Consider the following 27,231-nt stretch of genomic DNA (forward strand, 5'->3'; position numbering starts at 1 on the left):
CCCTGAAAATGCTTGTTATATTATTTTCAGTGTGGAATCATGCCAGCAATTAGCTCCGCAGAATGTAAAATACCCCGTTTTACCGCATTTGTGGCCACCTCGTCTTTAAAAAGACAAACTGAGGAGTCCTTGAAATACTAAAACGCTGATTGCTATGAAATTAGAAAGCATTGAGTTGCCTTCTATATGTATGAAATCAAGCTTTGTTTGTGCTTGCAGCAATGCTATTGAACTGGGTTTGAATAATAATTCCAAGAACAAAATTAACATTGTTTGTCCTTCAGGGAAGAGCGATCACTTTTTAAATTATTCATTTCAATGTAATGTTTTTTAGGTTCTTCCCTCCTTCAGGTGGAGCAGGAATCATTTTTCAGGAAATTATACATTTAAATCTGAAGCACCTTTGAATGGTGAGTGGAACGCGCAGAAGAAACATCCCCATTATATTGAGCAAAAACGTCTTTTAGTGCAGTTTAGAGATTTATAGCTCCTTTCATTCAAGATCACGTCCACTTTCAGACTAGAGGAAAAGAACTCTTGCTTTTAACGTAGATCATAAATGACATATTTCAAACCCCATTTCTTACTCTGCAAAGCCTCCTTGTAACACCAGATGGAAATATTCAGCATCATACACATTTATGCTGCCCGAATAGACGTTAGTATATGTAGCATGTACACTCTCGCTGTTTCCTGAGACGGCAGCGTGATTGATTGTTGTGATGTGTGTTGTCTGCACGAGCCAGTGACACACACAATGTAGCTTCACTGAAGGAGAACAACTCCTTTGAGGTGTGCTGCACACTCTGTGTACAAAGACTGCAGCTGACACGTCGTCTCTCATTTTCACCCTAATAACTCACACTGGCCCGTCCTCCGAGTCCCAGTAATAACACAAAGTACTAAAAGTCTCTCCAAATTGTCGACTTGAGCTGCACATGGAAAACATTTCGACCACTTATTTTAGCCTCAGAGTGGCTGAGAAAGCAGAATCACGCAGACACAGACGCACGAGGGCACACGGACACAAAGAACACAGCTTGAACGGATCTCTCTGGGCGAAAACGGACTATTCACTCAGTTCAGTCTCATTATGGAGTGACTCGCTGCACCAGCAGACGTTGTCCTTTTTAGCATTTTCATACCCTTGAACGTGTGTTTTGTCTTTCTGTTCCCACCCAGTTTTAGGAACTGAAAAAGCCTCCGGCTGGTTTTGCTTTTGCACAATTTTGTGTTTTTAGAGACTGGCTGAAGATCCCGAGGGTGGGCTCCAATAACTTCAAAACACATCCAAACATCAATTACCGCGAATTCCTTCCCCATATTTTTAGAATAGAATATTACTAGGAATGTAAATGTACAATGATATCATCATGCACTTTTCATACTGTGTCCAGGTGAAATTCCAAAGTGATCTGGGACACCAAGGCAGCATCGGTGGCATCGGTGGCAGAGTTTATCTGCTCTGCAACCGCATGAGTTGAACTCGGCCCACTACAATCACCTGCTCTGTCAGGCAATGTGCAGAAGACATGGCAACCTTTGTGATGCATGGACACGGCCCAGCACGGCCGCACAGCTCGCAGGGTATTATTAACCGCCTTTTAACACACGTGCAGTGAACTGGTGTGTTTAACCACGGCCGTACGAAGGCGGTCCACCGAGAGCGGTCAAAGGCCTTCCACCGCGAGGCGCGTGTCCGGCAGTACGTTGACCCAGAGGGGTGAGTCGTGACCGGCAGCGGGAGGCCTTTTCGACAGACCGGACTCGACTGCTCTCGTCCTCTGCCAAAGGAGCTGGGAGTCAAGCGGCTGCAACGAGCGCGGCTTATGGCTTCGTGCCGCGTGAGCAGGGCTCACCGCCTGACTGCCGAGCTGCATTTTTCCACCAGCTCCAAGCCAAAGGTTTTCGTTTCGGTGTGTCTTGTAAGGTCTATTGTTTTGTGGAGTCTTCAGAGGGTCCAACGTGCAGTGTAGATCCAGTCTAATGGAGAAAAGGTCTGTTTTCATTCTGCACGTATTTGGCTTACAATTATTTGAATAAGTTCATCCGGACTCAACGGGTTTTCTTCAAAGGGTTTTCAATATGCCGGCGGGCACACCGAGAATGTCAAATTCAGTTCAAATGATTCACTTGGTTTGCAGCTATTTCAGCAGCTTCAGAGCGAGTAAACCCAATAACAATCGAGTTACATCTCAGTCCACTCTAAATCTGATCGGTCACGGGGGGGAAACTGGCTCCTTATCGGCAGCCAGTGCTTAAAGTGAGGCATCAAGCATCCTCAGGCTGAGAGTCACCACAGAAACCCCACATCAAAAAATAACCTGTACGCTACCCATGGCTAAATTCAGTTGTGTGGGATTGTGAGAAAAATGCTGTCGGGTCTCAAAATAAACAGCCTCACACCTCTGAGGCTCATTGATGAAAGTCACATGCAGGACTCATGAAATGTCCCTCGCAGAGTACTCAAAGGATGCAAGGTGACCAAAAACACACGTGATGTGAGCGGAAATGCTCTCTTCCAGCAGGCCATTGTTATTATGATGTGTAATTGCCTCTAGCAATTATAAGACCAGTGTCCGATTTCGTAGCTCAAAACTACTACGTAATGATGCAATGCAAAGTCTGCTCACGACTGAATTAAGTCCGCGCAGAGTGCATGCTGCAAGCAAAGCTGTGGATTGGATGGTATATATATGTACATTAGACGGCGAGGTACGCCAGGGGTTTAATGTCTCACTCCAAGATGTGCCAGGGACTGAACTCCACTGAGCCTTTTACAACAAATGAAAAAAGGTTTGAAAAATTCTGCTAAATTGAACCCACATAAATTATAATCTCTGAAGTATTGTGTTACAACATAAATCACTATAGAAACAGTCTGGATAAGAACCCCCCCCCAGTCAACAGGACTTGGCACTAACGCGTTACGGATCTCTGCGGACGTGATGTGGAAGCACGAGGCGGTGAAACGAGACGGGCGCCGCGTGTGAAGGCTGAGAGGGAGCTGAGATCGAAAGCCTCGCGCTGGTGAAAAGGTCACGTCTCCAACTGGAGAGGTAAACAGCCGAGATATTAATCCCCCCACTATGAGGCACATGAGTCCAGACATTTGGGATATTTATGCAGTGACGTTTTTTACAGTTTTGTATTTTGGTGATTTCAAGAAATGTACATAAGCAAATTTGTGAAAAGGAAAGATTGTTTAAACAGCTTATTCAGTAGTTACTTTAAAAACACATCGGCCTTTGAGGCTGAAACTGACAGAAATTTCTCATATCTCAAAAATCAAATAAACAAATCACTGACTTCATCTCAAGCCTAAACAGCAAATGTCTATTTCAACAAGTGGTCGGTCCATTCAATCCATTGAGTAGTCTGACCAATGGGGTTTAGTCTTCATGGGACTGTGCCGAAACTCTTCAACCCAACAGGGAGCAGGGGGGCGGTTGGGGGGTCGCAGGCTGGCACAGAGCAGTGTCTGAGGGGAGGGGGGGGCACTCGACCGTGTTGCAATTTGCCGTTTTGTGGGAAAATGCGTCGGGTCAGGAGCTCCGAAATGTACGTATGCTAATTTTCCATTGTGGTCCAAATTGTTTCTGCACCTTTTACATTGCAAGCAGACCCCTTATTTTAAAGGATTGCTCATTCTTTTTGAGCTGATGTCAATGAAGAGCAAAATGACCTTTTTTTCTTTCGCTGTGGCATATGAATCAAATCAGTCTCCCACATTGAGCCGTCAAGCTTCCCTACGCTCTGTACTCGTACAGCAGAGGTTGAATCCCAGACTAACCTCCATTAAAACGCAGCGACGGACCTGCAGAGGATTGTTATCATAGATTACTATTGTTGCATCAAAGCCACACTTTTAGTCTGATGTCAAAATTCAGATTTTGCTTCTCAATGTTACATTTGAGTCAGACTTTAGAAATACAGATGAAAAATCAAGAATATCAATACCAGGATCAGACATGTCCAAAGCTTTTTGCACTTTCTGCACGTTGGGATTATAGACTAGACTATAGAGAGCTCTGAAACCGCTGTGGACTGTGTGGGGTGTGCAGAGACCGGCTGATGGACGTCTTCCTGAACCGCCTGTCAGCTTTGTTCAGCATCTCATGGCGGGACGAGGGAGAGAGGGAGATTTGTGACCAAATGAATAGAGTCACAGTCTGAGCCGAGCAGACGAGCCAGCATGTGGGTGTTCAGCACCTTTCTGGAAACGTTGTGGTTATATGTCATATGTCTTTAGTGTGAGTATTACACGCATGTGGGACACCTGCACATCCTACCTGTCCAAATAAGTGGCACACTCTGAATCCTGCTCTTAATATGTGATTATTGTGATGTCACATGGCGACACCTTAATTATTGCTGCATGGATGCAAATCCCAGCTATGTGCAGAAGCATCACCTGTAAAGGTAACTTGACTTGTAGGACGCACACAAACAGTGGGCCTGCAGCTCAGGCGGGCATGTTTGCCCCATATGGGCGGCGTCTCTCTGTCCCCTGTCCCATTTAGTCCTAACCAGTGGAGGTGGGTGGCAGGTGTGCAGGGGGATACAATCAGAGCGACGAAGCCCATCGGACCCCCCCAGCCGCCCGGCACGCGCTTGTTGCGTCGATGGATCAGCTGTGGCGGAGCGCGCTGATTGGCCGGGCGCGCGGCGGGGGGCGCGCGGCGGGGGGGCACGTGGACTCCTCGCTCGTCATCACCGGTTTCTCCGGTCGTCGAGCGCGTGAACGCCGGCGCGTCCGCCTCTCCTCGGACTTGGGAACCGACCCTTCCGGCTCGCGCCATGGATGCTACCGTCTACCAGATCATAATTGGGGAGCTCGGGGACATAAATTGCACTTTGATAGACGCGCTCCAAGAGACTTTTTTCGAGAACGCATCGTTCTCGTGGCTCAGCTATGATGGTAAGATGGAATTCCTCCTCCTTCTCCTCCTTCTCCTCCTTCTTCTTCTCCCTTCTTCTTCTCCGCTATTGGGTGATGCTGCGTGCGCTCCTGTTGTGCTCTCTTGTCTTCCCCCCCCAAGGGTTTTATTGCAATGCCACCAGCGATGAGATCGGGACCTGCTGGCCGCAGAGCAGCGCGGGCAGCGTCGTGGAGCGACCGTGTCCCGAGTACATCAACGGGGTCAAGTACAACACCACCAGTAAGAGGCAAAAGTTACTCTCTGCGTTTATTCGGATGAAATCATTTTGCCACAATAAGTTTATTTAGTTTCATGTTTTTTTTTGTTGTTTTTGTTTTTCTGTGAACACAAACAATGAAGCCAGATGCCAAAAGTCGCGTGCCGCAAACACACAAACGCATCGCGAGGTGTCTCAGTGGACTGCGGGGGGGGTTTGATGGTGAATCGGTGCTGTGAAATAGTAGGGACGTGATAATCAATAGCCTATATCTAAAAATTTGTTTAGGCATTTACATACTTTTATGTAAAAAATGTTTGGACACAAAGCTTATACTGTAAATAAAAAGCCCGTTAAAAGCAGTAAGCGACAAATATTCTGTTCAACTTGAGTTTAAAATCAACCCCACAAACATTTCGGATGGCTGATCCAATCACTCGGTTGTGAATGTGTACGACATCTGATGATGTGGTTTGGAGGCTGGTTTGCAAACACCTTCTCATTCAGTCGAATCGATTTCCACGGAATTGCAGATCTTCAGTTCAACAATAACACGCTTTTTATTTAAACTGGCTTCTTTTCTCTCAATGATAAGCTGTGATCTGCCGGCTTGTGAGACCCACAGTGAACAGCATCGCGTTATGCAACTGCTGTGTTAATCATAGGACGGATGAAGTTGTTGACACGTTAAAAAAAAGCAATTTGCAGGTTTTAATTTGAGAAAAACCACATTCGGAGTATTTCCAGCGCGAAGGTTCAGCTTGGCGGTGAGAGGGAGGACTCTTCATTTAACACGGCTGTTATCTCTGTAATCGACTCGAGTGTCCAAACCCCCAACCACACACACACACCACACACACCACACACACACCACACACACACCACACACACACACACGCACACTGCAATGATTCACAATCAGTCCATTTGTTGAGGAATGTCAGGTCACATTGTTGAGATCGTATCTTTGAGGTGAAATTACCCAGCTGATGTTTTCCCCCCTTGTGATGACCCGATGACAGACGCACGTATTTCTAAAGGTCTTCGCTTCCCTTTAAGGCAGAACGGAAAGAAAACGAAAGAACAAAATAAAATCCTTGTATTGCCATCGACCTTTTGTAAGGCACTTATCCCAGTCTGCCATCGAGAATCCAAATTTAATGTATTCTGTGTTACTTTTACACGCTCGCCTCCCACATTACTGTTTCCCTTCAAATATTCATTCATCTTGTGTCTCTGCATCCGAGGCGGCGTCAGCCGGCCGAACGTGAGTCTCTACCTGAGGATGTCAACTTTTGTCTGAATTCCTGTGTTTGTATTTGAGTAATTAAGAACGTATCGATGTGGAAAGTGGCCCCACTAGGCGGCGCTCTGCACGCCGGCTGGAAGCAGCCGGATTGGAGCTCCCGGCGTCACTTCACACAATGAAAAAGGTTTTAGTGCAGAGAACAAAGAAGAAAAGCTTATGAGGGGGAGGGATGGATTATCAACACTTTGCAGTCAGAACTGAAATTATTTCACAGACGGGCCGCTGCGTCTCGGGACTCTCAGTCGTCCATCTGCACCTGAAGACAATACAGTTCTGACTCATGGAACGCTGAGCGGGAGCCAATAAGGCCGACTCGGCTTTCCTCAACGAGCTCCTGATCACTGAGAACGAGCGTGAGCGTCTTGCGGCGGCGATGAATGCGAGTATTTGGAGGAAGCTCAACGCGTGACAACTCATAATTAGCCTCCGCCTGCACTCATTGCGCGGATCAAAACGGCACGGAAGCAGACGGCGTTTGTGTTTGACTCCGTTCACTAGATCCATTCATTCCCCGGTCTCCGTCTCACTTGAATTTCAGTTCGGTTGGCGTTGAGTGGAGCGTTAGCGGAGCCTTTAGAAAACTCTTTACTGCATAATTAATACTTCAGTCGCTGGGGCGCTTTGCGAGGAGAGTTTCTTCTTCATGCTTCACGTTGGGCGCCGAGGCCCAAATGCAGAATTTAAAACCGCGAAATAGGTTGGACTAAGAAAAGAAGTTGGTCCCGCGGAGGCCGGTGTTAATTAAAACATTGTCGCCTCCGAAATAAGACACAAGCACGCTGTAAAACTAAAGCCCGACCGGATGCGTGTTTAAATGCAGCACCCGACCACGAGATTCTCCTCCTTTTGGCTCCTTGGGATTTCTCCGAGCTAAGCATGTGATGCTAGGGGGGGCATTTGTTAAAAGGCGTGACCCGGGGGGGGCTTATGTTACATTACGACACTTCCCCCGGGCTTTCGTACTGCCGGTGAACGCTGACTCGAGGTTATATGTCAACAAAATCGAAGCTTTGCAGAAATCTGATGTTTCACTAGCTTGACTTGCCTTTTTCAGGTCGGGGCGTGGGGGGCCTGTTCAAATGTCACCATCTTCCTGTGTCCCTTTTTTTTTGTGTCGCCTCTGGTGTGACATCACCGCATGAGGCCCGGTTTGTGCCACGTGGTCCCACATCGATCACTTCGTCACTGCCTTTTGACCACGACAACACACGCCCGAGCCGTCGTCCGAGCCGCGTCCAGATGGACCCGCGCGCCCTTTGTTTCCCGCTGTGAAGAACGTGACCGTGATCATTCAATGGATCACCCTTCTTCCACACTCACCTCACGCCTTCGTGTCTCTGTTCATTGTCGCTGACCCCCGTCGGCACACAGTGCACCTTCAGACAACACAACTTAATTCGCTGTCTTATCTGGATTAATAAAGTCGGAGACACGTCGGGCGCCGTGCTGGTTATTGGGATCAGAGAGAGCAGCCGGGACGCCGCACGATGGGGATTCAGCGCGATGCTTTATTTGAAATTAGACGGCAGTCTGTGCAATGTTACCTCGTATTTCGGAGGCAAACGAGAAGCTAAAGTAGAGCGGTGAACAAACGGAGACGTGGTGGCATGCTTTTTAATTGTTTGGTCAAGTCGTGACATTCTGCTGTAGAAGTCGGTTTAAAATGTCCAAACCACAGAACATCTTGTGTTGGACGCTTTGTTATTTTTTTCCCTGCATGAGGCGCCTGCAGATGGGAAGTCAATTGCATGACTCACTTCTTCTCCCGGTGAAATGCACCACAATCGTGGGAGAAGCACCTCTCCTGCTGTGAATGAATCCCTTGAAGACTTTGGTGTCCACGTTGAGACCGAGGGACGAGCGGCTAGTCGGTCTGCAAATGCGCGTAGCAAAACATCTCGCTAGCCGTTGCGCACCAAGGGGGGGTGATCGGCACAGCGGGGCCTCCACATGCACGCTGCAGGGCCGTTTCCCTGGAACACTTGAATTACCAGGTCTCATCTGTGAGGCGTGAGAAGACTGTAAATAAACATCCCTGACTAGTTTCAATTTTGTCTTCAGTTATCTTAATACGTTTTTTAATAATTCATTCTGTATTGGGAACATTTACACATGTTTTTCATTATTATAAATAGGCTAAAGTTATTGCAAAAGTACCAATGTTTAGGGTTCCTCGTGGTGCAGATATACGGAAAAACCCACCCGGCCTTTGGGAGTGACTGCACAATAGCGGCATATTTGGAGAGACATTGTTTAGCCCACCATACATTTACTAAAAGTCCACAGGACAGATAGAAGGGAATTGCTTGATTTTAATGATAAAAAGGACGGACAAATGAGTTGGGTGGAGATTGCTTGCTTCTAATATAATATAATGCATAATATAATGTAATCATCCAAACACACTTAGCTCTATATTCGGCTCCTTAGTTTCCTCCGGGCCAAAGATTTCTATTACACATCTGTTGTCTCTCACCAACTGATTTCAGTACAGCTGCGACGTTTGACATAAAGCAGATGTGGCAAAAGTTTGCATCAATGATTTACTTATTGCAGCTCACAGTGTGATGATTATAAGACTATTATAAGATACGCGCAGGGAAGCAACAGCACCAGTCTCCCTTTCATCCAAATCATCAAAACCAGTCGTTCAAGCCTCTTAATTCTTTCAAATAGAACATTAATCAGTTCAAAAACAGTCTTGATCCTTAATTAATCGTCAAATTTAGAAAATCTTCAAATGTCCTTCCCAGTTGTTGTTGTTATTTATCAAAATAGCTGTATCTGACACCATATCAGCTGTTTGTCCCTGCTGTTTGAGTTGGTATCCGGCCATGTCAGTGTTGTTGAATTAATAAGTAAAATAGACTCTCTATTGATTCTAAACATTAAAAGACATTTGTCACCTTGGACTGAGCATCATGGCACTTTGAGCAGTGACCTACTTGGGCGTATGTTTTACAGACCCTCCCTCTGCGAATGCACGTTCCAGTCCACCGACGCTGAAACCCAAACAGAACCCGCCCCCGTCCTTTGAATTCAAATTAGCACAGCTGCGTTCTTTTCACTTTCAATTATCTTCTTTGAGGAAAATAATGGCCGCATTAGCCATCCGAGTAATACCCATCAAATTCTGAAAGCGCGTTTAATTGCAGGATGGTTGTTGTTGCCACCGGAGGAGATATTTCGATTAATCTTTTCTTTAATGGCTTCACAGCCTGCGGCCGGAAGCAAGAAGTACAACGCGACAACTTTTGTCATTTGTGAAATTCAACGGACAAAGTGTGCAAAGTGGGAGCCATTCGTAGTTCTTACCCCAGTGTCCAGTTGCCTGCTCAGGTCCGTGCACTATCCCAACCCTTGTTTCAAGTCCCCAGCTAAATTATCTAAAGATCTACTTTAATCCACAGGAATCATCTGCAGCAGAAGCGCTTATCTAAATATGTTAAACGGAATTTCCGCACGAGCCACAAATGTGCGTGACACAGAAAAAGCTCAGATGCCTTTTCTTGCCCCCCCTGGCAGTTCCCTGAATAGAGTCAATTCACAGAGGGGAAAAAGATCTTCAGCACAGTTCGTCAAATGTGTACTTGAGTTCTAATCCCCACATTTATTCTGCCGTTTAATGCAACGGCCTGACATTTTAACATTGACATTGAGAAAGGCGAAGGACATAATCAAATACATGACAACAAACAGATATTTACCTTCAGCTCAGAGCAGAGTTCAGACAGTGTTGTGTGACTTGGCTTTTGGGTTCACGCCTCAGAGCCGGTTTGCTCCGAAAAAGCATCAGCAACTCTGACCAAAATGTACCACACAGCAGATGCGACGGGAGCAGGACAGTGTTACTGTTTCGTCTGGAGTGGTTTGGCTGCCATGATGGTTCTGATCAAACCCGGGTCAATCGGGGGGCTTGGGAACAGTTTCATTCATGGGAAAGATGCTGGCATGTGCGTGCTGACGGGTTCGGAGCACTTGAGACTAACGTTGTATGATCTGAAATAAATAAACGTGCTATTTGGAGTTTTCCATTATCCTGCTCACAGGGAATGCTTTTTTTTTTAACTTGCTTTTATGCGTGATTTACTTTACATATTAATCTGTCACGGACGGTCTTGTGGTATGTGTTGTTGGGGAGAATATATCACTGGACAATAATAAAAGTAGAAATATGTTTTTCGAAGAAGAAAATAAGATATTTCGCTGAAACACTTACTCTGAAGCCTCAGAGGAAATCACTTAAAAGGGCAAATAAATCACAACCCAAAGACTAAAAACAGACAAATACAAATTCACTTCTTGGGTGGCGCCCTCTTGTAAACCGTCCGACGTCCGTGCAGACGACACAGCAGGTTCTGCTCCGTTTCTTGCCTAATTATAGAACAATCGGAGCGCGATGAGCTTCCAGATTCCCACGCCGCCAAGGCGTGTCCCACTTCCCCGCGTCGCCGTGCTGGCAGGAGGACATCTCGAATGGGGCCTCGAAGGAGCGCCCGCTGCAACCGCTGCCCCAGGTGCGGGGCAGGAGGAGATGACCCGCGGGGTGCAAACGCAGCGCCGACGACAAATTCAACCAAAGTGTGTTATTGGTGCACGAGTGTCGCAATCAGCCGAGCGTGACGGCTCATATGCAACGAAGGGGAGGAAGTTTCCGAATACCCAATTGAAGTGCCGGTCCGCGTTGAATGAATCACGTATACGGAACATCTGCTGATTTATCTCCAGGAACGAGTGTCCGGCCTTCCATCCCTCGAGCGAACGTAATTTAAAAGCGGGGGGAGTCGGTCTCGGCGGCTGGCGGAGGAGGCAATTTCAGTGGGAAATTGCACATTTCTCTGATTTTCTTAAGCATCTTCACACTGTGGGAGCGTGGACGGTGCTCGGCCGCTCCAGCCTTGTTAGCGCCTCCGCTCGGGAGCCCTGTGCCTGCAATTCAAACCCAGGAATGAAATAAAACAATAATATAACAGTTCAGAGAACAGCCCTCTCCATGCGTATAGTGCACAGATGGTCGGCGGGAAATGTGCCAGTGGAACGGCTCACGGTGACAAAACCAACAACCTGCTCCCCTTCCTCTATTTCAACACTGCTTTCTACCGCTAAATGTTATATTAGTGTCATATATTTTTTTTGGAGCGCTGACTGACACTTTCTCAAAACACCAATTACTGTCTTGTGAAGTCACTGCTGACTATAATCCCCCACTGATTCAACCGGCCCCCCGGGGGCCGCAAACACAGCTGCTACTCTGCAGAGACAGTCAGGTAAAAAAAAAAAAAAAAACACGGCTTGCTTGATTATGTGGAGGGGAATCACATCCAAGGACGTTTAAACACAAACCGTGAGACATCGCTTCTCGTCGAGTGGCTGTTCATCGCTCGGTTGCCAACAACGCACAGAGAACTCTGTGAATCCCACATGACAGCTGATCAATGAGCATAACGGAGCGGCCCAGAAACAAGCAAAGCTCCACTCTGATCAGGCGGTGCCTTCCGCTCCGCCGGGCAACTACTTAGGCAGTAGATCACTGTGCTTTAAAAGGCAATACTTTTACATTTTCCTCCACGAGCAGCACAAAGCGACGTCTATGAACACAAGCAGGCGCTGCTCTGTTTCCAGCTGCCGCGAGCGCTGTTCAAATGTCACATGGCGTAACGTCAGTACGAACGCTAAGGGTCTTTTTCCTGCTCCGAGAGCCGCTGTGGGCATTTCTGAGGTAAAGGTTCTCCTCGCTTGTTGACTACAAACACAATAGTAAACAACTAAACCCAACAAGGAAAGAAAAATTTATTGTTCTGAGCATTGTTATTCACTCATCTGTTCATGTGGTTATGGTAATATCTTAGTAAGACTATGGTCATATGCTTTAAAGTTGATTATGGAATGCAGGTTTTAATATGTACATATATATATGCAGACAAACTGACGGTACCCAGCATGGATAAAATGTGCATTTCTGAATCTCAAACAGTGGACTGAGCTCTTAAAAATTGCAAGGACGTTCTTGCCCACACACTTTGCACACAATCGCCAACCTTGCTGTTGAATTCAGGTGTGAGGTCTGAAGGCACCAACTATTAGAAGAAACCAACCAGTGATTTGCAACACTTAAGGTACACTTTTCACTCTTCTCTCTCTCTCGCAGGGAGCGCGTACAGGGAATGCATGGACAACGGCACCTGGGCCTTGAAGAGCAATTACTCCAATTGTGAACCCATTTTGGAGGAGAAGGTTAGCGAAGCGCCGTGAGAGCTGCGTCCTTTCTTCTGTCAACAATCTGTTAAGCATCCTGGATAAATCCCCATCACAGCTTGTCATAATTACGCTAATAGCACACATGGAATACCAATCAGACGTAGCCGGAGTAATGTGTGTGTGTGTGTGTGTCTCTGGAGGACACTTAGCTGAAGTGCTGATTTCTTGTGTTTCTGCGCCGCGCAGTTTAACTATAACGTCGGTTTGCAGACATGGCGTGTAATGAGTTTTGGCCTTAATACCAAACTCGCATCGCGCCTCCTCACTTCTGGAGCTCGCTCCCATTTTCTCAGATAATTGGAAGCCGTGACATCTGAAGTGGGCCGCCGATATATCTGTGCTTTCTCTCGCTTTGGTTAAACCTCAAAACCACATGACAGGAGGAAGCATGTGCTGTCTGCAGGGTCCTATACATGTAACATTTTCCTCCGAACCTCTTGTTCTTGTTTTATTATCAATCAGTTGCACTGAAGAAGTGACTCATGCGTTGTCATTTCAGAGAAAATATCCGATGCATTACAAAATTGCGCTGATTATCAACTACCTGGGTCATTGCATCTCGGTGGGAGCTCTCGTCGTGGCCTTCGTTCTCTTCTTGTGCTTAAGGCAAGTACAGAAATAGTTCCGCTCTGAATGTGCGCTGCATGCGCGAGACCTCGCGGAGGACAATCAAGGAAATTCATGTGATATCGTCGGACTGCACATCATTAACTCACTTATGCACAAAGGACTAGATGCGGCTCGACACTATTCTACTGTGACAGGAAAACATCCTTGTTTTAAGTACAAAATAGTCAATAGCGAGTTAAGAATAATCACTTTGAACTCCAGATTAAAAAGCATCATCATAACTCTGGGAAATTGCTTGATAATCCCCACATTTTCTTCCTCAGTAAGGAAAGAATCTGTTGGTAGTCGTCTGTGTGCACAGGGAAAGCGGCCACTCGGGATGGATCGATACATGAAATAATGTAATGAATTATTCAACACAGACGTGCAAACTGTTCACGTGTAATATTGGAGCCTCCAGCCTGCAGACAGTTTTATATAAAATAATGTTGAATGTGAAGTTTCTTTGAGGAACCTGAAGATGACTAATGTTTCTCATTCGGCTGGTGCTGAAGGAGCATACGATGTCTTCGAAACATCATCCACTGGAACTTGATCACCACGTTCATACTGAGGAACGTCATGTGGTTTTTGCTTCAGTTGATCGACCACAACATCCACGAGAGCAATGAGGTACAAGCTGTGTCACACACACACACACACACACACACACACACACACACACACACACACACACACACACACACACACACACACACACACACACACACACACACACACACACACACACACACACACTGCATTTACGTCATAAAGCAGAAGCTTTAAGATATGCTCTATGTTATATGATATAACTCAGTCTTGTGTTGTTGTTTCTTTCAGCCCTGGTGTAGATTAATTACAACCATATACAACTACTTTGTGGTGACAAACTTCTTCTGGATGTTTGTTGAGGGATGTTACCTTCACACGGCCATCGTGATGACTTACTCCACCGATAAGCTCAGGAAGTGGGTCTTCCTTTTCATCGGCTGGTGTGAGTATGTCTGCGTTGTTCACGCACCGACAGGTTGATTCTCGCTGGATCAGTAAAACTGCTTTTGTCTACAAGGAATCGCACCAAAGCACCACTTTAAATATTTTATTTACCTCACGAGCTTGAGTTGGCCGGGGCCACAAATTTATTTTGCTTTTAGAGCCTTCAATCCCGACACGTTATCTGCTCGGATGTCATCATTGAATTTCCACCAGCGATTTATTTATCACGATTGTTTGAAAGTGTAGTCGGCGCGTGAAAGTGGAGGGCGACGTTTAGTGCTCCAGACTTCATGCTAGTTTATTCTCATTTAAAGAGAACACAGCTCCAGTGAAGTGGGCGAAATGTAATTGTTTGAGCTCGACTTCCAGTGAGAGAATGAGTTTTTGAACACGCACTGCAGCCGAGGCAACGTATGACCACATGAATTATCAATGCTCACCTCCACTCAGACTACTGGACGGCATGACGACAAAGTATTCCACCTTCGGGCAAAGGGAAAACCACGGAAGCGTGCTCATGTGCTTCCCTGAGTCCGACGTGCTCCTCTGTCTAATGGACATTGTGTGTTCTCAGATGAAGGAAACTATAAACACACTTTAATTCATCATTCAAGTCAAACTAAACAACTCCGATTTATGAACACGGGAATGGAAAAGTAAAAAAAAAAGATGAAAGAACACATGATAAGCGATGATGACACATGGATGTGACCTGATCGGGGACCCCATGTTGATTTTAAAATAGAAACAACCAAAGGCAGATATCAATCATATCAATGTGGTTCAATTGGTGTAATTAGAATATGAAGAATATGACAGCTTCTCCTTGTGATGATTAGTCACAGTGACTAATCACGATTGTGTGGTTTTGTTTCATTAAATACGTGAACCCAAGTGACCCAGACGATGTATTCTTGGTAATATCTTATCTGGGAAAAGTTGATATCATCATTTATATCGGAAATGGAAAACCTGTGTTGGTGCAGCAAAGAACACATCGCTTGATGGTTAGAAACAGATGAAAGAATAATGTAGCCGTAGTTAACTAATAGAATAGTTTGTAGTTTAGGGAGTATACAGACTATAATATAAATACAATCTGTATAAATGATGTACTTTCTTCTCTCCTGCATTGTGCGAATATAGAGAAAGAGAATATTTAAGTCTCGAGAGATTGTTAATGAAGCCGTTGAGGAAATGTGGAAGTGGGTCAGATTAAATTTGTCAGATGGGATCGAAATAGGTTCACCGTTTTTCAGCTGCAGTGAAAGTTAAAGAAAAAATCAGGTGAATTATCCCTAAAAGTTTTGTCTTTAGGCCTCAAGACAAAAGGATTGGAGAGCTTAACAAAAACCTAACAGACCGGCACTTTATTCATAACATTTGGTTTTAATTATGTAAATCTATAGATATACATCATTTCTACACTGGTCCTTTATGCGTCTGTTTATGTCTATGAAGAAACGCTGTTATTTCACTTTCTTCTCTCTTTGGAATTACCTTAATCCCCACAAACCAATATAATTATGTGGCTAATATATATATATATATATATATATTTTTTTTTTTTTATATATTCTGTGGTTTTCCCCCTCATTATTTGGACCTCCTCCAGTGACGTTGAGAAGAAAGCTGTTGGACTGCTACATTCATGTTTTTTGTCATTTCTCCCCTCCAGGTATCCCGTGCCCTATAATAATAGCTTGGGCCGTAGGAAAGTTATATTATGAAAATGAACAGTAAGTATCGAAGCAATTACGCTGCCCAATATTTTCCGTGAACCTTCCGCTGTTGATCGTTGCTTCTCTACCGTCCACAGATGTTGGTTTGGTAAAGAACCTGGGAAATACATGGACTACATCTACCAGGGCCCCGTTATCCTCGTGCTCCTGGTGAGCGGCTGCTGTTATTTTCCACATGATTAAGAAACCTTCATTCACGCGACACACAGCGACATTACGACGCTTGAGGGGGTGAACTGATGAAAGAAACGCGCCCTGAAATGAAAACGGTTTTATAATGGAAGCCATTTCCAGCGAGTGTCTTCGTTCCGCTAATGGTTTACTACCAAACGTTACCAGGATGTGGCAGTTTGGCAACTAATTCTTGTTGGGGTGTCATTGATGATTCCTCCATCAGCAGTATTTAATGACCAGCGGATGTTTGCTGCAGAAAGTTCCTCGACGCTGATTATCTTGTGTGTGTTTTGCTTTTTCTAGATAAACTTTGTTTTCCTCTTCAACATTGTAAGAATCCTCATGACCAAACTGAGAGCTTCAACCACCTCTGAAACGATACAGTACAGGTGAGCCAACGAATTATAGAAATAACATTAACCTTCGTAATGACCGTCCTTCTGACTCGATTACAACCAAATCTCCTCAGGGAGACGCTAGAGATGATCGATGATCGATCTCACGGATTCTGCATTTGAAGTCAATGCAAACGGATTTCACTTGATTCGGCGCATTGTCATTTATTTTATCATACATGTTTTGTGTGTCCTGTGAGCCTCGCCGGTCGTCGTGTGTTTTGCTCTCTGCCCTTTGATGACTGTGAAGCGCGGTCCGTCCTCCTCGGGGGGTTGGGGGGGAGGGGGGGTTACTCGCAGTGTGTCTGCGTAGTCGCAGCTCACACAACTTGAATTCAGGCTTCACAGGCTGCAGTGGGGATTCGCGGCGTGACAGATATGCTGACGTGAGCCGTGCGGATTTAAGTGAGTGGGGGAACGAGAGCGCCTGGCAGGAACTGTTCAAGTAGAAAATAAGATGGTTTCCTCAATGTGCTGTCGGAGTTGCCAGAAATGGCTTTTTCTCTGTTGCGTATTTAGCTTGCTCTGCACAGCTTGTGTCATCATGGAGCTGCAGGACCCTCAACATCTAAATGAAAATCACACGACTGGTTATTGGTGCAAACTCAGGCTTGATGACATCAATGCAGACCGGGTGGTCTGCAAAACACAGATATTTCTAAATGAAGTTAGTTATCTTAAAAAATAATACCGTGGTGATATTTTGATATTTGAGAGTCCAAAATACCTTGTTTCCAAAATCGACTAATTCGAGTAATTTCCCAAATGAAGGTGCTGATTTTCCGTCCCTGTCTTCACAGGAAAGCGGTGAAAGCGACGCTGGTCCTGCTGCCTCTGCTGGGCATCACCTACATGCTGTTCTTTGTGAATCCGGGGGAGGACGACATCTCACAAATCGTTTTCATCTATTTCAACTCCTTTTTGCAGTCCTTTCAGGTGAGGCCCGAAGATGGCGCCGCCGTGTGACACACAGCGGCGCTGCGGCGCTTCTTACGCCGCCAACCAGCCTTCCGGTAGGAAGGTGATGATTGGAAGTAGCAACGTGCTCAGACCTGCTGCTATAAACACAGAGGACAGGAACGTTGTTTCTTCTCTGCTTAACTGAGTGAATGGGACTATGGGGGGGGGGGGGGGGGGGGTTCATCCAAAGCTGCTATAAGGTTTTAGGAGAATTGTAGTTGGCACGACTTCATTTAACACCTAACTTTTGTTTCTTCGCCATGATCTGAATTCTCTGATTAAACATCACACTTGCATGTATTTATTACTAATGTGTCGTTTTGCTCTGCAGGGGTTCTTTGTGTCAGTGTTTTACTGCTTCCTGAATGGAGAGGTGAGATTTTGTGGATTTCCTCCATCCGTTAAGTTGTGTCTGTTTTACCTTTCTACTTATATGCATCTCTGCTAAATGAAAGCAGTGGGTGGGATCAGGTTCCTTTCATGAGGAAAAACACACACTGAGGTATCCTGTTACCAATTACATGTTTGATTAGATATTGAAACAAAAACTTCATCATCATCATCTAATTACAACCAAAGTAAATTGCTCCAATTTAAAGCCAATAATACCGTAACGATATGTAAGTAAAAATGATTTTTCTGTAATTGTGATGATGTGAAAATGAAAGAATTTTCCTCGGATGATTGAAAGAGAAAAGTGGTTAATTTGATGAGGAATCGGGAAGAATGTGAGTCACACATTATTGGTTTATAATTTCATCTTTGGCAACAGAAATCATGTGGCAGTGAGAGAGCTTTGAGTTTTGGACATTTAGATTCTTGTACTCGGTGCCCAAAGAGAAGTTTTCTTGGCTGCATAAAATTATCTTCTCGTCCTGCACTGATTTAAAACGGTAAACAAGACGATAAGAGGACTTTGTTTGGGGAAGAGCTTTCCTCTTTTCTCCTTGTGACCGTTTGAAAAGATTATATTCATTATATTGCTTTCTAATAATCTAATTGATGATACGTTCTGTCTGAATTCTCTGGAGGATGCAACACAAACTGAATAGTTGTGATAAAGAAATAGTCTTCGTTCAGGATGAAACGTCTGGTTAGCTTAGCATGACTGGAAGCAGTTAGCCCGATTCTGTCACAACCTGTTTTAATATGTAGGGAGGTTTGGATAGAACAAGACAGGCTTCCATGCCGCTTTAATGTAGATCCATATTGACTAATACCACCGAGTGTGATATCTATCTCCATCCTTCCTCTCTCGTAACCATGACGTCACTGTCTTATCGACCCTCGGCGTCTCAGGTACGTTCTGCAGTCAGGAAAAGGTGGCACCGCTGGCAGGACAACCACGCCCTCCGAGTGCGAGTGGCCCGCGCCATGTCCATCCCCACGTCGCCCACCAGGATGAGCTTCCACAGCATCAAGCAGACCACAGCCGTGTGAGCGGCCTCCACCGAGTCCCGGGTCCCACGTGGAATGTGGCCGGTGGGCCGGCCTCCTTTTTGTCCGCCGGTAACATATTTGTGTCCGTTTTAGCAACACAGGAAGTAAAATAGACACTTAAATTCTTCCCCCGTAACATATTGTACACGAGTCGGGGAGTTTGGATTTAAAAAGAGCCGTCCTATCGCAGCGGGTCTTATCTCGCAGCGCTCCGGTTGCTGTGATCTTACTGCTTAGTGGCTGCGATAATCCTGCAGGATTTGCAGGAGAAAACGTCGACAGCGGAAACCCTTTTAGACATCAGCTCCTGTTGTCACTCAGTGGAAGGGCAACACGGCATACTTGGAATTCAGTCAGATGCATTGAATACAGATCTGAATTTGGTCCAACGAATATCATAAAACTGCCACACTGCTCTTTGAATGAACTGCTCTCCGCCATCGACATCGATTTTACACAGATGTGGAGGAGGATTATGGCTGAATTAAATATGAAACAACTTTATTGTATAAAAAAGGAAAACCATCCGAAAAGAGGCCAAATACACCTTTTAAGACTTATTATTAATAGTAATCATAAAAAAATCAGTGGTAATAACCTGGTAAATGTGAGCTGGGTTAATAGAAGCCATTGTAATGCCTTTATAATGTGTCTTAATGTGAGCCTTCTCCTCTAAGGCCGTATTCTTTTATAATGTGTCGCATTTTCGGTCTCGTACTGTACTATCGTAGTCAAAATACTTCAGCTTCCTCCCGTTTGTTGTCCTGGAACACAGATAACACAGCTACATATTACCCATATCTCCAAAAAGGAATAACAAGCGGTTATCTTGGTTTCTTTAAGCTTCATCGGGATAACATCCGCTTGTTCCACTGTGGGCTCTTGGTTGCGGGTGTCGTGTAGCAGATCTAATATTTCAGCACCGTGTGGTAAAATGTACATATTCACGTTTGCGTTCGGTATGTTTTTTGTTACATTAAAGCAGCCTTTGTTGTTGTTGTTGTTGTTGTTGATCCTTGTGTGCTGCTCGACAGGACTGATCAGTGATTTCCATCAATTTATTGCAGAATTTAAGAAGTTTCCAAAACTCGTGGAGCCGTAACAGCGCACAACCCTCCCCGACCTTGTCATGTTATGTAAATATAAAAGAGGACTTTGTCTAGTATTTTCATACCGAAGTGAGGAAACAAACGCTTTCTTCAAAACTCAACTCGCCAAAGAGAGAAACCATGTTTACCAGCATCCAGATGTGTTGTTGCCACTGCACTTTGTAGACCAAGTGGCGTCAGCTTTATTTTGTTCACCATTTATCGTACGTGATGAAATGCATCCGATGCAGTGTGTGATTTGTTAGTTACTGTACGTGAACACATTGGACTTTATGTAAAGATATTTATTCAACCACCCATGTTGCCTTACACAAACAAAAGAAAACGCTCTTTTGTGCATATCTGTGCGTGTCATTGTGTAACTGTTCCATTCGTACATGCACATGTGAAAGCGACAATAATGCTTTGAATTAAAACCATTCCCGTAAATTTGTCTCGTTGGCTTTTCATGACCTTGTAAACCTGAACTTCGACGCCCGATCCGTGTTGAGAAGACTCCATGATGCAAAACGTCTACTCGGTTACGCTGAGCAACCGGCCGTTGGTTGCAGATACACTAATGAGATCGGTTTAGTTCATTCATTTGTTTTTCACCTCCCATAACGCCGAGCGCTGGAGCGCAGCCGTGTAATCATTCACACTATTGCAGCTTAAGTAAATGCCTTACTTGTAAATATACAGTAGTTCCGGATAGTTCCTGCGTGATGTGAGCGCGGCGGAGCAGAAACCGCAGCCCGCGGGCCCAGAACCCCCGAGGACTTTATGAGTTATATACTTTCCCAAACAATTAGCTGAGCCTTTGACGCAGACTAATAAAAGCTTGTTGTGACTGTCGGGGCTTTTGACGGTTGACAGAAGCGTGAAAGGAGGTTCTGAACCCGCGCCGGAGGCAAGCAGCACATCTGCGCAGCGTTTGGGGTCGTCTGCTCCTTTGTGTTGATACTAAACTACATTTCGCAGGTCATCGCCTCTGCTTAAAAAGTGTATCGCCAACTCTTCATTTCTCATGCTATGACAGCGGGTTTCCCATTACACTGTAGGAAAGGAAATAAAGCAGCACAACCAAGTTCAGACCGATTTGGTAGCGTGTGGTTCTGAAAAGTTTAAGAAAGGAGATTTTTTTAAGAACCCTTTCAATTTAAGAAGTAAACATTTAATTTTTTGTCATTTGCAATGTTGCTCCGCCTGTGAAGACGTCTTTAAAATAAATTCTGTGGCCATCGAGGAGCTTTGTCCAGAATGTATGAAACCTCTCAGTTTTGTTGTGCTCCAACCTAAAATTAACAATGGAAATGTTGTATTTGCATGTCAGACCAAACCCTTTTTGGGTTATGATTATTAAGCAAATCATTGTTTCTTTGATACAGATATGAGGCTTTGCATGCTCCTCTTGTGTTAGTTTTAAGTTGCGTTTGTGCAGGAAACTAGCAACCTGATCTTGAGGGTGCAACACGTTTCCTATTTCACACTCACGTCTCTCCCGTCTTTTCAGATCCTCGTCCTCATGCTCGGCCCTCGTCAACCTCGCTCACTTGATTGTCCGGTTTTCAACCCTGTAGAGTCTTTGAATTGAACAAAGCTTGAACTCATTAAGTGGGTTTAAATTCGCCTCGAGGCGTTACATGATCGAGTGCACAGATGTTGCATTTGAATTTAATCTGGGCCCCGCCGGCGCCACTATTTCCCCCTGAGCCGTGATTTCCTTGCTGTGTTAGATGGTGAACGATTGGTGCTTTTCATCAAGGGCATGTCCACGCCTCGCTCCGCTGACCTGTTCCCCAGTCACAGATCAATAGCACCAGGCCACATATTTTATTTTAAAACCTTTTTTTCCCTTCTTGATTTAAAGCCTTTTGGAGGCAACTGTGCTTATGGGAACTTACAATGCAAAAGAAAATAGTTTCATCATGATTTGGTGTTAACTGACTATGATCACATTTGTTGCTGTTACATTATTATTACATCATTATCATTATTAGAACAAAATGCCCTCCCCCCATTGGTTACATCAAAGCAACTAAGAAACAAACATGCCTTCACTGATGGGAAACATGATTAAATACTCAATAAATACGGCTGTGACAGAGAATGTCAGAGGAATTCCACTAGAGTAACGCAGCGGTTGCGTGGTGATGACATCTGAGTCTAATTTATTACGTTAAACAAGGTCGTCGCATGAGGACATTTCATTTCAGCCTCGGGGAGCTGAAGTTGAGCACAGAAAGTGCACTTTATGAGGAAAAGCGTTGCTCACGTGAGATAAATGATTCCATTACGATACCACAGGTTTGCTGCATCACTCGTCCGACTGCAGTTGACACGGAATTCCCCAGCAAATTCACACCAGCGCCGTCCAGGGGGGTCCGGTGGGAAATTTGCCTTACACGGATAATATCTAGACGTTTAGGCTGACACTGATGCTGGAAGAGGGAAATAGAATACGTGCCGGGGGAAGAAGAAGTGCTTGAAAAAGATATTTGTTATGTTAAGAATTACAAAAGATGGGGTGGATTTCTTTAAGAATGCGTTCATCTCTGAAGTGACACCGAACATGTCTGGATACGAGGTGTAAGTGTAAACATTTGTAGTTATTTGATCCTAAATCACAATCGTTTTTCTTGCCTAAAGTTGCTTCTTATTAGCTGGAAAACGATCGGTTCCACGGTGTCATACGTAAGGTGGTATGAGGAGAAATGAAACTGTGTCTAAAAGGGTCAAGTGAATTGGGTCAAATAGGAACCGGCAGAAAAGAAGATCAGGTGGGTCCCAACACGAGGGCAAAGCTCCAGAGAGGAGCTCAATAGGACGCCGTATAAATAGCGTGTGACCTTTGGCGTTATTTTGGGTGTCACTTGAAAGTCTAGTTGATACCAGCTCCTTAAATTGAAACAAATATCATTATTTCTCTAACCGCTAATCGATCTGCAGAATACTTCAATATTACTTACTAGCTAACATGTGTATGAATCACACACACAATATCGTTGTATCTCACACACTATGCATTGCCCCCCTCAACCTACTTAATGCCCCGGCCGGATACGCCCATCGGCGCTGGTGTGGACCGAAATTAAACTGCAGTCCACATGTAATCGGTAACGTTTCTCCGTGTGCAAAGTGACCTGGCTTGTGTTTGTGCAGGTTGCTCAGGCAAATAATGAGTGATCGTAGAAGGAGTCAGGGGAGGCCGTCACCAAGGTCACTAAGGTCACCGAGGTCACCACTTGCTGCAGTTGGTCCTGCTTGTTGCAGTGTGAACAAACTCAGCACTGTGAGTGGTAATAAGTTGTGTCTGCAGAGTTTTTCGCTCGGGTTCTATGTTTATGTGTCTTATTTTCTGATTATTTAAGGTTTTAAGAAAATTCGGATCATATTTTCTTTATTTACCCTCCCACCAAGCAGTAAAAATCATACATAATTTCAAACTACGGTGGACAAATAACAACCACAAGAAGATGGGTTTTGTGGGTTGTAAAAGGCCAATTTTATAGGTTTTTAATGCTCGTAATGATGAAAACAGTTTAAACTGTACAGAGGAAAAAACTTTTTATTATTTATATTTATTAATGAATTTTTCTTCTAATGTCAGTTTACAAATGTTCCATTGCCTTGATCAGATGTCCTTGTCATGTTAAACTGTTGGAATACATGTTAAATATTTAACTATTTAAGTAATAATGCATGTTTGATATGTTTTTTATTCCATTGAACCATACTGGCATGTTTACTGATTTGCTGGCCCTGACAAAACAAAGATCCACCAGCCGCCACTGGTCATCTTTCTCTTTTCTTCTCCTGGTGTGTTGCTGCCACCAGCTGTGAGTCAGTGGAACATCATCAGGGGTTTAGAAGGTGACCTTTAAGTGGGACCTTTCCTCCAGGGCAGCGTGACGTGTGTGAGATCCATTTCTTCATTGGTGCTTCTTGAAGTCCACGAGGTGAACAGTGATGACGGCAGACACCATGATGATCAGACCCACAGAGATCACAACAGTCCTCAACAGGAGAGCGGAAAGCACCGAACCTGAAACACATCACAGGTGCATTCATCACAAATACAACACATCTGTGCTTTCTGCTTGAGTTTGTATTTAACCCGACGAGGAGCTTTAGAGATGCTCAGAACTCAGAATTCACTCAGAAAACACACAATAGATTCTTTAAAACAGAGAAAGGCTGAAACGCACAAACTGTTATCAGAAAGTAGTTTTCTCTTTCAGTCGTACCAGGATGTTCGGGGCAAAAGTGTTCAGTCGTGTTAAAGTCGTGGGTCCAGTGAACCTGGTTGCTATGGTTACAGATGATGGTGCTGTTCAACAGGTAGACCTGGAGAGAAGCCCCAGAGGTCGTGACCTCTGATCGCTCTCCTCCCTCCTGACTGCAGACCCGGTTGACACATCTGAAAGTGCTGCTGATGTTTGAGTTGTGAGTCCTGCAGGTCACATGGAGGTCACATGACTCTGAGCTGTTGGAGTCCACTCGGTCCACGATCAGTTCAACTGGAGTCACTGGTCCTGAGGGGGGGGGGGTTACTGTGAAGAGTTCATGAAACATGGCGGAAGAAACTATCCGTGAAATGTTTACAGACTCACCTTGAACTGTGACCTTGTATTCAGCTACTAGTTTGTCTTCTGTGGGTGTTTCTGTTACTACTTCAGCAGCATAAACTCCACTGTCGGCCTCTTGTAGATTCTTCAATGTTACAGAGTTTTTCTCAGGAAACTCGAGCCTTCCAGTAAAATCTTTATGGACATTTTGTTTCCCACTAGGTAGAAATCTTACTAAAGTGACTGTTTTATTGATTTTCCAGTGAACAAATACAACCCCCTCAGGAAGATCAGCATCAATCTTCAGGAGCAGATCACGTCCCTTCAGCACAAACACAGGAGTCACAATGATTCCTGTAAAAACAGTAGACACATGATACAATAAACATCACACACAATATATGATGAATCATTCACTGCTGAATGTTACTCCATCACTACACTTTATTTATTACACATTGAACCAGCGGTTCACCTTCAGCTCATCATGACCTCTCAATGGTTTATTTAAATGTCTCACTCAGGACTCTGACTAAGGAGGTGGAACAATTGTTTTTAAGTTGTATTTCCAATTTCAAATAAAAAACCTTTGGACTTTCTTTCCTCTTGTCCCTTGTCCTTCATCCCTCTCTAACCCAACTATTGTTCCTCAAGCTTTAATCAGAGGAGCCATGAATGTATTTATAAAATCAGTAACGCTCTTGTGATTGTTCATTAACTTTTCTGGTTCTTTATGTGTTTATATGAGAACAAAATGTAAGTTTTAGACAAAAATGTTTAACTTTTATTGTGTTCGTATTGTCTTCATATAAAAATAACATTTATTTTAGCATCCTAATAATATTTTGGTCCATTTTGTTCTTTTTTTAAATCTTTAAAAATTCTACTGATGCTACTTTGTCTTTAACTGTACTGAAAAGAAATTGTTTGCAAAAATAATTCTTGAGTTGTTTTTTCATTTAAATCAGGAAGCAGAAGTTGTTTTTACTTTTCGACTTCAAAAAGTCTAAAACATGTCCGTCATTTTCTAAATATATTAAACAAAGCAGAACCAAATTAAACTTTTTAAGATTCATATTAACTTTCCCTCAATGTCAGAAATTGTTTCTTATTCTTATTCTCCTGTGTGACATGTATAAACATACATACATAAATATGATGTACGTATTAATTACTAATAACATATAATATATAGAATAAAGACCTGAGTTCTTTGCTGGTTTCTCACCTTGAGCCTGAATGCAGACGAGCAGCCCGAGTATCACAAAGAGAGACATGACGGAGTCTCCGACCCCACGCTGCAACAACCTGCGTGCTGCCTCACGATAAACTAACCGCTCGCCTCGTGTTTAAAGAACCTCAGAGACGTTTGCACACAACTGCTCGTCATCAGACTCCTTTTGAACTTCCTCTCTGCTGTCTGACTGCGTGAGATCTCTTCCTGTAAAGAGAGATTTAGTTCAGCCCTTTGTGAAGGAGGCTCATTTATGCCTAAAAGTTCATCAGAGGAACAAAGTACAATTATTCACTTCAACTTATCCTGCAAGCTTCATTAAAAGACTGTTTAATGAGTATCAGCACTATATTCTTTAAATGATTTATCATCCATCGTCAATCCACTTATCCTGCACACAGGGTCGCAGGGAGACTGGAGTCCATCCAACTTCGGGGATAGACGGGGACCACTACCTCAAGATTAGTCTTAATTATGTACAATGCATTGTAGCAAGAAGCAACATTTTAAAAAGTTAAATAAATAATAATATGCAAAGCGGAGTTTAGCTGGTTGCCACACTTGAGGTTTGTTGCAGCCTGTTCAGCAAGTAGTGAGGAGGAAGTAGAGAGGGGGAAGTAGTGAGGAGGAAGTAGTGAGGAGGAAGTGAGTATGAAAAGTCAAACTATATTCATTAAACATTTAATGTTGTCTGTTGTTCTGTAGTCGGGCCGAAAGGGATTGATCTTGATTTCTTCCACAAATATTAAACATTTTGTTTTATGATTATATTTGCAATTGGAGGAAACTGGACGGCTGAATCCATGTAACTGGATAATATGAAAAGTAGATTACTTGACGTGATGCACACGTTGATCAAGCTTTAAGGGTTCATTTAGCAAAGGAATCACATGTTGATTTTTTAATGTCTAATGGAATGAAGAAGAAATAATTTTAACAACAGTTCCCTCTGCTGGTTAAAGAAGTCAATTACTACTCAATTTATTCAATCCACATAAAACACACAAACATAGTTCAGTCTTTAATCAGTCTTTAAAGTGTGGTTTTTGTTCTCCAACATTGTTTTTTTTTGATAAATTTAATTTTTAAGTTAACATTGCAAAATATATCAAGTTTCATGTTGAACTGATGGTTTTTATGTGTGTTTACACAGAATACAGAAAACTGTAAATATGAGGCCGACATTTCTGTGGGATGTAAACAATTTGTACGGTTCTCCTTGTTTCTTCTTTTAATTTAACCTTTAATGAGGCAAAACCTTTATTTTCCCCCCATTTATTCTTTCTCATATCCTGTTTAAGATCTCCCTCTTTGTG

General features: G+C 44.0%; 2 protein-coding genes across 3 annotated transcripts; one reads left to right on the forward strand and one right to left on the reverse strand.

The window, feature by feature from the left end:
• Positions 1-4,559: 4,559 nt before the first annotated feature.
• crhr2 (corticotropin releasing hormone receptor 2) lies at positions 4,560-20,563 on the forward strand. 2 transcript variants are annotated; one of them, XM_040170742.2, is made up of 12 exons: positions 4,560-4,921; positions 5,043-5,162; positions 12,597-12,682; positions 13,206-13,312; positions 13,831-13,948; positions 14,159-14,312; positions 15,993-16,053; positions 16,134-16,206; positions 16,534-16,619; positions 17,426-17,561; positions 17,917-17,958; positions 18,885-20,563. In XM_040170742.2, the coding sequence occupies exons 1-12, from the start codon at positions 4,801-4,803 to the stop codon at positions 19,023-19,025; spliced, it is 1,245 nt and encodes a 414-aa protein (XP_040026676.2). In that variant the 5' UTR covers positions 4,560-4,800; the 3' UTR covers positions 19,026-20,563. The 2 variants fall into 2 exon arrangements, with proteins under 2 accessions (XP_040026676.2, XP_040026675.2); XM_040170741.2 differs by having other exon boundaries at positions 4,694-5,162.
• A 3,031-nt stretch (positions 20,564-23,594) lies between these two features.
• LOC120815784 (uncharacterized) lies at positions 23,595-26,077 on the reverse strand. The gene is made up of 4 exons (XM_040170751.2): positions 25,910-26,077; positions 24,727-25,035; positions 24,361-24,648; positions 23,595-24,158 (listed from the first exon to the last, which is right to left on the reverse strand). Exons 1-4 carry the CDS (start codon positions 25,956-25,958, stop codon positions 24,046-24,048), a joined length of 759 nt encoding a protein of 252 aa, XP_040026685.2. The 5' UTR covers positions 25,959-26,077; the 3' UTR covers positions 23,595-24,045.
• Between the last annotated feature and the right edge of the window lie 1,154 nt (positions 26,078-27,231).

This window comes from Gasterosteus aculeatus, chromosome 3 (genome assembly GCF_964276395.1).
Source record: "Gasterosteus aculeatus chromosome 3, fGasAcu3.hap1.1, whole genome shotgun sequence".
Classification (NCBI taxonomy): domain Eukaryota; kingdom Metazoa; phylum Chordata; class Actinopteri; order Perciformes; family Gasterosteidae; genus Gasterosteus; species Gasterosteus aculeatus.